Source organism: Pan paniscus, chromosome 10 (genome assembly GCF_029289425.2).
Source record: "Pan paniscus chromosome 10, NHGRI_mPanPan1-v2.0_pri, whole genome shotgun sequence".
Lineage (NCBI taxonomy): Eukaryota > Metazoa > Chordata > Mammalia > Primates > Hominidae > Pan > Pan paniscus.
In genome coordinates, this window is record NC_073259.2 from 5,501,991 (window position 1) to 5,515,108 (window position 13,118).

The window sequence follows — 13,118 nt, forward strand, 5'->3', positions numbered from 1 at the left end:
ATGTGAAGATAACTGAAGGATGTTCTGGCTAAAGATCAGAAGACTTTGAGAATATGATCATTCCCTTCGAATATCAAAATATCAAAAGAGCTGTCAGGTGGAGAAGTGAGTAAACTAGTATCAGGAATAGCGGGCAGAGTTGCAAGGAAACAGATCTCTGTTCTGTTAAAAAAAAAAAATTCCATAAACAACTGCATCACTTTGCAGAGCAATTAGGTTCCAGCTCACAAGCGCCTTCCGGGGGTGCCCCAAGGGTGAATCCTGCCTAAGGTGGAGGTAGAAGACATGACCCTGGGGCTCTTTCCTTAGCCAAGAGCCCATGAGACTAAGGAACATCGTGCTTGTTGACAAAGCCCCCGGACAGTCTATTCTCTTACGGTCACAGGCTATGGTGTCGAGGACAAGTGCAGACTCAGGATCAGAAAGCTTGCAGCATATCTGCTATCTCCATGGACTAGCAGGATGGTCTGGAAGGCTGTGTCGGGAAGGCCCGTAGGCCTCACTGGGGCCAGGCCGTTGATGAACAATGTCCACCCTGAGGGTGGGGGAATGGTGCCATTTGTTTGTCATTCCTGGTCCAGACGCCCTTGGCTTGGTGGCCTACTTCAAGGTAGGTCGGTTTACAAGCTCAGTGCTGAAGCCATACCCTATGGCACGCTCGCCCAGCACTAGAGAGGAAGCTGCCTCTGTGGACATCAGGGACGGAAGTGGCTCACCCAGCCTGTTCTGCACGTGGTCTCACTACGGGTCCATCTTCCTCTATCTGCCCCGGAGGGGACCAACTCCAAGCATCCCTTGCTTTCCTTCTCCCCCCTCCACCCCTCACTGTTCAATAACTTGAGTGCATCCCATTTGTAGAGCACATGCTGGGGCTGTGGGAGTGAAAGACGAATCAGACGACACACATCCACATTCCAAGGGACTCAGGGCTCCTGGGGAAGTAAGAAATGAATATCAATAACCACAGCATCCCACAGGCCTGGGTTTCACATCTGTTTAGCAGCAGTGTGACCCTGGGGAGGTCACTAACTGGTCTTTGCCTCAGCTTCTTCCACTGAAAAACAGGAATGGTCCCTTCTACATCATGGGATTACTGTGAAGGTGAGAAGGAGCTGATCATGGCCCATCAACATCAACACACCAGTCCCCCTAGAGGCTGCTGGGGAGGAAGAAGCAGGGAGCACCCACTCCTGACCCAGATTCACATTCACTGCTTCTCCTCCCCTGCCTCTGTCATGACCCCAGGGAAGCAGACGCTGAACCTGGGCTCTTGCTTTCACCTTTATCTTCTCCACTCTGGGATAATTAAGAATGACTTGCTAATTATGCAGTGATCTAGTGCAATGTGTAACCTTCGGGGCCACCAGGTGCCAATCAGTAGAGAGAACAGGGGAGAAGGAAGGATGGAGGAAGCGGGACAAGGGGAAAGGGGAAAGGAGGAAGGGGAGAAGAAAGGAAGAGGTGGGGAAAAGGACAAAGAGATGGAGGAAAGGACCAAGAGCTTCGCAGAGAAAATCACCCTTCCCAGGGGGAAGGTGCTGGGCAGTGGCACTGCCTCTTGGGGGAAGAGATTGGGCAGGGGCTGACGGGCAATGGCAGATGACAGCATCCAAACTTCCACACACACAGTCTGTTCCTTCCTCTTCCCCGTGCCATCCCAACTCCCTTCTGCCTTGTCATCTACGTCATGGGAAGCAGGTGACATATCTGGCAAGTTATTTTGGGGCCCTGGCTTCTCCCAGGTGAAGAGGGGGCAGCTGGAGGGACAGAAAGAGGGGGCAGGGAGGGGCTGGAGGGCACAGCTGAAGACAGCCTGGGAGGTGATTGTCATCCCCTCCAGTCTCTGCACACTCCCGGCTGCAGCAGAGCAGGAGGAGAGAGCACAGCCTGGAATGCTAATTTGCCAGGAGCTCACCTGCCTGCATCACTGGGCACAGACGCCAGTGAGGCCAGAGGCCAGGCTGTGCTGGGGCCTGAGATGGGGTGGTGGGGAGAGAGTCTCTCCCCTGCCCCTGTCTCTTCCGTGCAGGAGGAGCATGTTTAAGGGGAAGGGTTCAAAGCTGGTCACATCCCCACCAAAAAAGCCCATGGACAACGAAAAGCCCACTTGCTTGTCCAGTGCCACAGGAGGGGGCAAGTGGAGGAGGAGAGGTGGCGGTGCTCCCCACTCCACTGCCAGTCATCACTGGCTCTCCCTTCCCTTCATCCTCGTTCCCTATCTGTCACCATTTCCTGTCGTCGTTTCCTCTGAATGTCTCACCCTGCCCTCCCTGCTTGCAAGTCCCCTGTCTGTAGCCTCACCCCTGTCACATCCTGACTACAATAACAGCTTCTGGGTGTCCCCAGCATCCACTCTCTCTCCCTTCTTGTCCCTTCCGTGATGGATGCTTGAGGAACCTTCCCCAAACTCTTCCGTCCCATCCCTGCCCTGCTCAAAATCCAATCACAGCTCCCTAACACTCCTGAATCAACTTGAAGTCCTGTCTTGAGTAATCCGTCGGCCCTAACTCACTCATCCCAACTTTTCACTCACTGCCTTGCCCCACACCCTGCCAGGGAGCCTCCCGTGGCACCGTGGGGACACAAAGGAACCAGGGCAAAGCTCCCTCAGCCCCATTCAAAGAGGCCTGGGCCACAGGCTCACGGAAAGTCAGCCTCTCATGCCCCGAGAGATGAGTGCAAGGGAGAGGCAGTGCTGTCTGTGCTTCCCATGCAGAAGCACCCCCCTCCCACCCCTGTGCAGGCCGGCCTTCATGGCAGACCACCATACACCACGTTCCAAGCCACACTGAGGCCTCTCTCCAAGCCCGCAGCCCCCATTTCCAGACCCCACCAGGGCAACCTGCATATCCACCTCCCTACCCTGCCCCCCTCTTCCAGGAGTCTGCCCTATGTGGAGTAAACACGTGGTTTTCCTCTTCAGCAACTATTTCCTTTTTACTCAAGCAATGGCCCCATTTCCCTTGGGGAATCCATCTCTCTCGCAGGCTCAGTCCCAGAGCTTCAGGTGGGGCTGCCCACAGAGTTCCTCAGTCTAAGCCAAGTGGTGTGTCATAGTCCCCTGGCCCCAGTAATGGATTCTGGGATAGACATGAGGACCAAGCCAGGTGGGATGGGTGAGTGTGGCTTCTGGAGGAAGTGGGGACACAGGAGAGCATTCTTTCCTGCTGGACCTGACCCTGTGTCATGTCACCTTGCTACCACAAGAGCATGGCTTGTCTGGGAATGCAGCCAGACCCAAAGAAGCAAACTGACATGGAAGGAAAGCAAAACCAGGCCCTGAGGACATCATTTTAGCCCTTACTCCGAAGGCTGCTCTACTGATTGTTTAATTTTTGCTTAGCTTGGTCTGGGGAGTTCTGACAGGCGTGCCACCAATTCTTACCGATTTCTCTCCACTCTAGACCCTGAGAAGCCCACGCGGTTCATGCTAGCAATTAACAATCAATCTCGCCCTATGTGTTCCCATTCCAGCCTCTAGGACACAGTGTCAGCCACATAATTGGTATCTCTTAAGGTCCAGCACGAGGTGGAGCACATGGTGGAGAGACAGATGCAGTGACCTGGAACCCAGGAGTGAGGGAGCCAGGACTCAGGCCCAACGCTCCCGAGAGGCATCCAGCCCTCCCTGGGCTGTGCCAGCAGCTTGGAGAACCCACACTCAATGAACGCAGCACTCCACTACCCAGGAAATGCCTTCCTGCCCTCTCCTCATCCCATCTCTGGGCAGGGGACATGCAACTGTCTACAAGGTGCCAAGTACCAGGACAGGAAAGAAAAGATGCCAAAAATCCAGGGCTGCCCTCAGAGAAGGGCAACCATGCAGTCCCCGTCTTAGCAAGGAAATACAATTTCCGAGGGAATGGTTTTGGCCTCCATTCTAAGTGCTGGACATGGGGTGGCCACAATCTGGAGCTGATGGCTCTTAAAGACCTGCGTCCTCTTCCCTTGGGCACATCTAGCACAACGATAAGCACAAAAGGTGCATCCAGCACTTTCTGTTACTGTTGGTGGCAGGTTCATGAATGGCAACCAAAGGCAGTGTACGGGTCAAGATCATCAACGGGGAAGACACAGCATTTCCTGAAGGCTTCCTAGGTGCCAGGCACTGTTCCATTCCTTTGCATGTTTTGATTAATTTAATATTTACAATAATTCTACCAGGAAGCTACCATTATTACCACAACTTCACAAATGAGAACACTGAGGCTTAGAGGGGGTGGGTTGTCCAAGGTTACAGAGGAAGAAAACAGGGGAGCTGGATCTGAGCCAAGGCATCAACTCCAAGGTAACCCCTCAGTCACTTCAGTGCGTGCCCCCTGGTTACTGGGACATTCTTGACAAGCTTGGGGCAAGCCGGTGAGTCAGTGGGGCAGGACTTTCAGGAAGAGGTGGGTTCCCAGTTGGTGACAGAAGAGGAGGCTGCAAAGTGAAGGAGCAGGGGCTCCAGGTCTGACGACAACCAGGGAAGGGACAGGGCAGGGATGACTTGGACCACGAGAGGCACCCGAGTCAGGCAGTCACATACTTCCCGCTGGGGTCTACCATGTGAGGCATGGTGTGGGATCCTGGGAAGGAGACCAAGCCTCATTTCAGGTTGCTCATGGCCAAAGACAGGACCTGTGTACCCGACAACCCCTGGGACCTTTGCCAAAAAAACAGCAAACACCATTCACTCACTCATGTTAGATAAACACTGAGTGAAGTCACTGGAGCCCAAGGACTGTGCGAGGTCAGCGCTGCCAATACAAGAAGCTGCACCCCTCCAGCTCGCCTCCCTCAATGGCCACTCCGTGCTCCAGCCATGCTGGCTTCCTTTTAGGTCCTCCACCTCCAGGCTGTAGTTCATGTGCTTCTTTCTGGAATGTTCTTCCCAACCTACCCACTCAACCCTCAGACTTTACCATAAATGTCATTTCCTCACATCTGCCTTCCCTGACCTGAGACCAAGCCAGGCTTCCCATGACGAGCCTCACAGTACCCCATCTCCCCTGAACAGATGCAGTAATAACCTACATAACCCGGGGCCATGATCTATGGCTTTGAATCCTGGCTCTGTCACTTGGCCAGGTCTCTCAGGCTTTCTGTGCCTCAGTTTCCTCATCTATAAAATGAGATGACGGCAGTGCCTGCTCATGAAGTGTGAGTTAATGCACTCAAATCAATGGTGGTGCACGGTTTATATGAATATTAGTGATTACAAAATATTATCAATAGACCCTGTCACAACTGTTATTGAAGAACTAATCACGTATTGCTTATTTAGGTCTTTCTCTCCTGCCAGAATGTGTGCTCCATGGAGAGGTATGTTGCCTTATCCGTGGCTGGATATATAGAGATTCCCACACTGCCTTGCACACGAGCACTGCTGGGTAAATATTTGCTGGCTGCAGGAAAACGTGAAGGAATAGGCCCTCCAATGGGAGGAAAAGCACGAGTTGTGAGAGCAGAGCCACCACAGGAAACCAGGAGGCTAAGTGGGGTGGAAGGGAGTGAGCTCTCTGACTCCCAGGAGTAAAAGCTTCCAAGTTGGGCTCTCACTTCAGCCCCTCCCACACAGGGAAGCCAGATGGGTTCCCCAGGACCAGGATTCCCCAAGGGGGCTGCTCCCAGAGGGTGTGTTGCTGGGATTGCCCAGGACAGGGATGGCCCTCTCATCAGGTGGGGGTGGGTGGCAGCACCCACCTGCCGAAGATGTCTCCAGAGACCTTCTGCAGGTACTGCAGGGCATCCGCCATCTGCTGGACGGCCTCCTCTCGCCGCAGGTCTGGCTGGATGAGGGGCACGGCATAGGTCTGACCTGCCAGGGAGTGCTGCATCCTCACAGGAGTCATGGTGCCTGTGGGTGGGAGCCGGAGCATCAGAGCCACCCACGACCACCTGCACCCACCCACCACAGGGCAGGGTGGTGTTGAGACAACACAGCCCTCATCCCAACTATGCACATAGCTTCAGCCTGCACAGATAGGGGAGGAGGGGACAGAGCATTTGCTGAGAGGCCAGGAGCGCATAGATGGGACTCTGCTGATGCCTGCTGAGTGAATGAGGGAAAGGGCAGGACCAGGGACTGGGGAATCTGTAGGGTCAATGGAGGAGTTCAGAGAAGGTGCAACATTTCTGACCCCCTACAAGTTGCTTGCTACCTGCCAGGCACCCTTTCCATACATTGTCTCAGTTCAGCTCCCTACCTTGGATAAACAAGAAACTTTGGTTGCGGAGGAAAAAAGAGGCTGGAAACAAAGGGGTAGAAATGGGGTAGTGGGGGAGATTGCCTGATCAACTGCCAAATGGTACCCAGTTCTGGAAAAGCACAAAAAATGTGCACACACGGGTTCTTCCCACTTTAACCCCTGAGGAATTTGAGGCCTGCTCCTAAAACAGACTGGGCAGTGGCTAGTGACTCTAGGTATAGGAGTATCCAGCCCTGCTCACCCAGGCTAGAGCTTAGGGGGCCAAGAGGAAAGAGGTGCCTGTGGGGGTGGAGGACAGGAAGGAAAAACACTCCTGGAATTGCAAAGTGAGGGCAGAGTCTATTTATATTGGGTTTAATTAACTCCTCTCCCTGGTGCCACTAAAGCAGCAATCACACTGCAGACAGCACTGATTTGATTGGCAAGAGATGCACCAGGCAGAATATTAAGGGACCAGGCCCCTATAAATAGGCCTAATCACAGCCCCTCGCTGGAATATGCTAAGGAAGACATTAATCAGGCCTGGCACTGTGCCCTAGACCTGCTCCCCTAGGCACTACAGTGGGGCCCTTGGTTGCAACACAAGTAGGTAGGGATGGATGAGTCTGGTATGAAGGGCCTAGGAGATTTCATTTGGGTTTAAAATGCTGTGACCTTGAGTAAGTTGCCGTCTCTGAATCTGATCCTTTCCATTTCCCATTCTCCAAACTGAGAACTAGCACTGCTGAGACATGGTTATTCCCAATAATAATTTGTATATTTTACATAACGTACCACACCAACATCTTCACCCAGCTGGAGCCTACTCCTTTGCTCCCCCTGCTGGCTTCCCCAGCCCTCCCTTCTGCCCTCCTCAGGCCAGCACTTTTCAGTGAGTTCCTCCTTTGCATACAGGCTTTCCAGATCTGTACTTGCCTTGAATACTCATCAGAGCCCAGGAGTTACTCCTCACCTCCCACTTATTTTTCCTCCCATCAAATAACTAAAGCATGGCCAGCTGATGCCCAGCCAACTGAGAAACCTAACCCTCTGAGACCACCACACCCCTTTCAAGCATGTTCCTCCCTCCCCTTCTTTGTATTTATACTGATGCAAGTTTGCTGGCTGTCCTAACTTATTTCTGTGCCTCAGTTCTCCCATATGTAAGATCACAAAGAGGGTAAAGATGCAAGATATTTCCTGTGCACATCTTCAGATGAATTTCTTGTTAGTGTGTGTGTGTTTGCTCACACATATGCGTGAAAGAAGAGTACATACACAAATCTCAAAAAGGAGGCAGCAAGCCCGTTCAAGAATGGGACTGAATACACCTGATGAGTGGTTTACTTTCTGTCTGCAAACATCTACTGATCATCTATTAGGTGCAGGCCATGATCACAACAAAGACGAATAAGACACTACACTAGCCAGGGAGAGTCTCAAAAACAACTAAACTCAAATTAAATTCATTCTAATCCAGTCATGAGTACAAAGCTAAGGAGTGACAAATCCCTTTTGGAGTTAGGGGAGTCAGGAAAAAGCTCTTAGCAGAATGCGTGCCTCTCGGCCGGGCACAGCGGCTCACGCCTGTAATCCCAGCACTTTGGGAGGCGAAGGCAGGCAGATCACCTGAGGTCGGGAGTTCGAGACCAGTCTGACCAACATGGTGAAACTCCATCTCTACTAAAAATACAAAATTAGCCAGGCGTGGTGGTGCATGCCTGTAATCCCAGCTACTCGGGAGGCTGAGGAAGGAGAATCACTTGAACCGGGGAGGTCAAGGTTGCAGTGTGCCGAGATCGCGCCATTGCACTCCAGCCTGGGCAACAAGAGTGAACCAGGTCCAGGAAGAAGGTGCAAAGACAGCATTCCAGGTAAAAGAAACAGCTTGAACAAAAAGTGTGTAGGGGAACAGCAAGCGGTCTTGAGTGCTGAGGGTACAATCATCCTTGGGGAAGTACTAGAAGAAAGAATGATAAACAGAGGCCAGTTTGTTAAAAACACTCAAAATTAAAGCTAGGAGTTTGGACTTGTGGCAGGAATGAAATCCTTAGACCTGTGCTGTCCAATATGGTAGCCACCAGGCACATGCAGCCACTGAGCACTTGATATGTGGATAGTCTGAATTGAGATGTGCCGTAAGTGTAAAATATGCACCAAATTTCAAAGACTAGAAAAAAGAATGTAAAATATCTTATTATTTTATATTGATTACATGCTAAAATAACCATATTTGGGATATACTGGATTTTAAAAATATATTACTAATTTCATCTGTTTCTTTTTACTTTTAGAAATCACATATGTGACTTAAATGTTTCTTTTCTTTTTCTTTCCTCTTGCTCAGCTTCCTGTGATTCCAAAGAAATGAGTCTCTGCTCTTTTTGGGCAGGAGATATCCTAGAATGGACTCTGACCTAAGCATCAAAATTAATCATCATAACGTTATCATTTTATGGCCCCTTCTTCCTATATCTGGTAGCTTTTAAATGATGGCCATGTAGATAATCTTTATTATCCCTCTTTCAGCAGACGTTATTTTCTTATGCTACAGTATGACTGCTAATAATACCTACATACGTTGGAACCATTCTGACTCCTCAAGAATCTCATTTAACTCTTATTATCAGTGAATTTATCATCATCCCCAATTTTAGATAAGGAAATAGGGTTAGAAAGACCACATAACATTTTTTCAACATCAAAACACTAGCTTGAGATCAAGCCCAAACTTGGATCTGTTGTCTGAATTCCAAGCTTTTTGTTATTGATATGTTTTGTTGTTTTCATGCAATAATGCAAATCTTAGCCCAAACATTTTGTTAGTAGTACCAACTGTAAGTCACCTTATCTTGATACTTTGTCTTTATGTAAACCTAAATTAGATCTGTTTTTGATACTGAGGGAAAAACAAGGGAATCTAACACTAACCAGCCCGTAGTGTGTGGTCAACACTTTCGTTACTTTAGTATACATCACCCCAATTGTTTGTCTTCACCACACACTTTGGAGTTAGGTAGTACTATCTATTTTTACAAATAAGAAAATCCAGGCACAAAGGGGGTGATTAGCAATTATCTTTTGAAAAGCCTGTAGTGCTCATCTGAAGAAGTGATGGACCACCTCTTATTTAGTGGACAGACAATAACTAGTTGAGAAGACAGGGGATTTTGTTGGCGGAAAAAAAAATTTATCAAAAGTCGTCTTCTATCGGAGTTTTATGAGAAACCCTAGCTCCTCAGTTCCACAGTGGGTAACTGCAATTCATTCTAGGTCTGCGATATTTCCTGCCTATCCATTTTGTTAACTCTTCAATGCATTCCACAAATGCCTAAGTATTCTTTAATAATGGTGGTTTTTTTTTTTGCATCTATGAAGTTTTTTCAAATTCTTTTTAAGTGACAAAACTTGTACATGTGTATCGCACAATATTTCTAGTCGACAGCACTGCTTTACAGAATGTAAACCGCGCACTCCCAGGAACATGCAGACACCGCGCGCCTCTTTGGGACCACGGTTCATACTTTCGGAGTGCTCGGAGCCCTTCCTCCAGACCGTTCTCCCACTCCCCGCTCCAGGGTCTCTCCCGGAGTTACAGGCCTCGCTGTAGGCCCCGGGAACCCAACGCGGTGTCAGAGAAGTGGGGTCCCCTACGAGGGACCAGGAGCTCCGGGCGGGCAGCAGCTGCGGAAGAGCCGCGCGAGGCTTCCCAGAACCCGGCCGGGGCGGGAAGACGCAGGAGTGGGGAGGCGGAACCGGGACCCCGCAGAGCCCGGGTCCCTGCGCCCCACAAGCCTTGGCTTCCCTGCTAGGGCCGGGCAAGGCCGGGTGCAGGGCGCGGCTCCAGGGAGGAAGCTCCGGGGCGAGCCCAAGACGCCTCCCGGGCGGTCGGGGCCCAGCGGCGGCGTTCGCAGTGGAGCCGGGCACCGGGCAGCGGCCGCGGAACAGCAGCTTGGCGCAGGCTTCTCGGTCAGGAACGGTCCCGGGCCTCCCGCCCGCCTCCCTCCAGCCCCTCCGGGTCCCCTACTTCGCCCCGCCAGGCCCCCACGACCCTACTTCCCGCGGCCCCGGACGCCTCCTCACCTGCGAGCCGCCCTCCCGGAAGCTCCCGCCGCCGCTTCCGCTCTGCCGGAGCCGCTGGGTCCTAGCCCCGCCGCCCACAGTCCGCCCGCGCCTCCGGGTCCTAACGCCGCCGTTCACCCTCCGCTGCGCCCTCCCCGAGCGCGGCTCCAGGACCCCGTCGACCCGGAGCGCTGTCCTGGCGGGCCGAGTCCCGGGCCTGGGCACGGAACTCACGCTCACTCCGAGCTCCCGACGTGCACACGGCTCCCATCCGTTGTCTTCCGAGCGCAGGGCCGCCCGTGCTTTCTGCTCTGCAGACCCTCTTCCCAGACCTCCGTCCTTTGTCCCATCGCTGCCTTCCCCGCAAGCTCAGGGCCAAGCTGTCCGCCAGCCTCGGCTCCTCCGGGCAGCCCTCGCCCGGGGTGCGCCCCGGGGCAGGACCCCCAGCCCAGGCCCAGGGCCCGCCCCTGCCCTCCAGCCCTACACCTTGACCCGCTTTCCTGCCTCTCTCAGCCTACCTGACCTTGTCTTTACCTCTGTGGGCAGCTCCCTTGTGATCTGCTTAGTTCCCATCCCCCTTTAAGAATTAAACAGAGAAGCCAGACGCAAAACTACAGATATCGTATGAGTCCACTTTTGTGAAGTGCCTAGAATAGTCAAAATTCACAGAGACAGAAGCAGTGGTCGCCAGGAATGGGGAAGCAAGGCGGAGTTGGGCAGCTTGTGTTCAATGGGTAGAGTTTCAGGCTGGGGTGATGGAAGGGGTGCTGGAAATGAGTGGTAGCGACGGCGGCGCAACAGTGTGAATCTACTTAATCCCACTGAACTGTATGCTTAAAAATGGTTTAGACGGTGAATTTTAGGTTATGTATGTTTTACCACAATTTTTAAAAAGCTAGTGAAAAGCTGGTAAAAAGAAAGAAAAGAGGCTTTTTTAAAAAGTTAAACATATAAAAAGAGCATCATCCGTCCAAAGTCCAGCAGTTGTCCCTCCTGGAATCCGTTGGCTTCCCTCCGGCATTTTTGGCCCTTGCCTTTTAGGGTTGCCAGATTAAAATACAGGATGCCCAGTTAGTTTGAATTTTAGATAAACAACGAATAATTTCGTAGCATAAATATGTCCCAAGCTTAGTTTGGGACATACTTATGCTAAAAAACATTATTGGTTGTTTATCTGAGATTCAAAATTAAGCATTTTATATTTTATTTGCTGCCTCTGGCCACCCTAACTCTCTTCCTAACACTCTCTCCCTCTCCCAGTTTTGTCCGCCTTCCCTATCTCTTCTTCTGGGGGAGTTAGATCGAGTTGTAACAAGAACATGCCACTGTCTCACTGGCTGCAGCGTGTGGTCCCCTTACCAGAGGTAAGGAAGAGATGGATCTCCACTCATGTTGTAGACAGAATGTTTATGTCCTCTCCAAATTCTTATGTTGAAACCCTAACCCCTAATGTGATGGTATGTGGAGATGGGCCTTTGGTAGGTAATTACGGTTAGATGAGGTCATGGGGTGGGGCCCTCATTATAGATCTGGTAAGAAAAGAGAGCATTGTCTCTCTGTCTCCCTCTCTCTCTCTCTCTCTCTCTCTCTATCTCATTTCTCTCTCTCTCTTTCTCTCCTCTGTCTTTTCCCACCAAGTGAGGATGCGAAGAGAAGGTGGCTGTCTGCAAACCAGGAAGAGAGACCTCACCAGGAACCTGTCCAGCTGCCACCTTGAACTTGGACTTCCAAGCCTCCAGAACTGTGAGGGATAAATGTGTGATTTTAAAGTTGCCCAGTGTGTGGTATTTTGTTTTGACTAATACAACCTGAAAACATTTTCCCCTCACTCCACCTGAGCAATATCTGAGTGGCTTAAGGTACTCAGGACACAACAAAGGAGAAATGTCCCATGCACAAGGTGCACCCATGCCTGGGTAAAGCAGCCTGGCACAGAGGGAAGCACACAGGCTCAGGGCTCTGCTATTCATTCTTTGTGTGACCCTGGGCAAGCCATGAGTGGAGCTTCAGTCACCCCATTTGTAATGGGATTTAATTGTGCTTGCCCTGCCTCCTTTTGAGGGCTGTAGAGAAAAGATGTCAAAGTATTTTGTAATCTGGCTGGGCGTGGTGGCTCATGCCTGTAATCCCAGCACTTTGGTAGGCTGACGCGAGAGGACTGCTTGAGCCCAAGAGTTTGAGATCAGCCTGGGCAATATTGTGAGATTCCATCTCTACAAAAATAAAATAAAATAGCCAGTCATGGTGTCACACACCTGTAGTCCCAGCTACATGGGAGGCTGAGGCGGGAGGATCACTTGAGCTTGGGAGATCGAGGCTGCAGTGAGCTATGATTGTACCACTGCACTCCAGGCTGGGTGACAGAGAGAGACCCTGTCTCAGAAAAAAAAAAAAGTACTTTGTAATCTGTAAGGTTTATTTCAACACACACAAAAAAAGTGTATATGCTCCACGATGCCTGTGAATACACACACACACCACATCATACACCAAGCCTGGCTGTGTCTTCTCACAAATGCGCTGCTGGGCACCACCCCCAGTTCTAGAACCTGTGAATACACACACACACCACATCATACACCAAGCCTGGCTGTGTCTTCTCACAAACGCGCTGCTGGGCACCACCCCCAGTTCTAGAACCTGTGAATACACACACACACCACATCATACACCAAGCCTGGCTGTGTCTTCTCACAAATGCGCTGCTGGGCACCACCCCCAGTTCTAGAACCTGTGAATACACACACACACCACATCATATACCAAGCCTGGCTTTGTCTTCTCACAAACGCGCTGCTGGGCACCACCCCCAGTTCTAGAACCTGTGAATATACACACACACCACATCATATACCAAGCCGAGCTGTGTCTTCTCACAAATGCGCT

General features: G+C 51.2%; 1 protein-coding gene and 1 long non-coding RNA gene across 10 annotated transcripts in view; one reads left to right on the forward strand and one right to left on the reverse strand.

Moving 5' to 3' along the window:
• The window catches only part of LOC117975334 (WAS protein family homolog 2), a 40,169-nt gene extending 29,353 nt beyond the window's left edge, over positions 1-10,816 (reverse strand). For 2 of the 9 annotated variants that reach the window (XM_034935052.3, XM_063593247.1), the window contains exons 1-2: positions 10,467-10,815; positions 5,686-5,839 (exon numbers count right to left, since the gene is read on the reverse strand). In XM_034935052.3, the coding sequence (XP_034790943.2) occupies positions 5,686-5,839; positions 10,467-10,503 (191 nt within the window). In that variant the 5' untranslated portion in view covers positions 10,504-10,815. The other 7 variants (XM_034935047.3, XM_063593246.1, XM_055095207.2 and 4 more) reach the window with 6 other exon arrangements.
• Positions 10,008-12,902, forward strand: LOC117975337 (uncharacterized). Its single transcript, XR_004665548.3, has 3 exons — positions 10,008-10,139; positions 11,493-11,596; positions 11,871-12,902. It is a non-coding gene; the product is annotated as an uncharacterized LOC117975337 (long non-coding RNA).
• Positions 12,903-13,118: the final 216 nt, after the last annotated feature.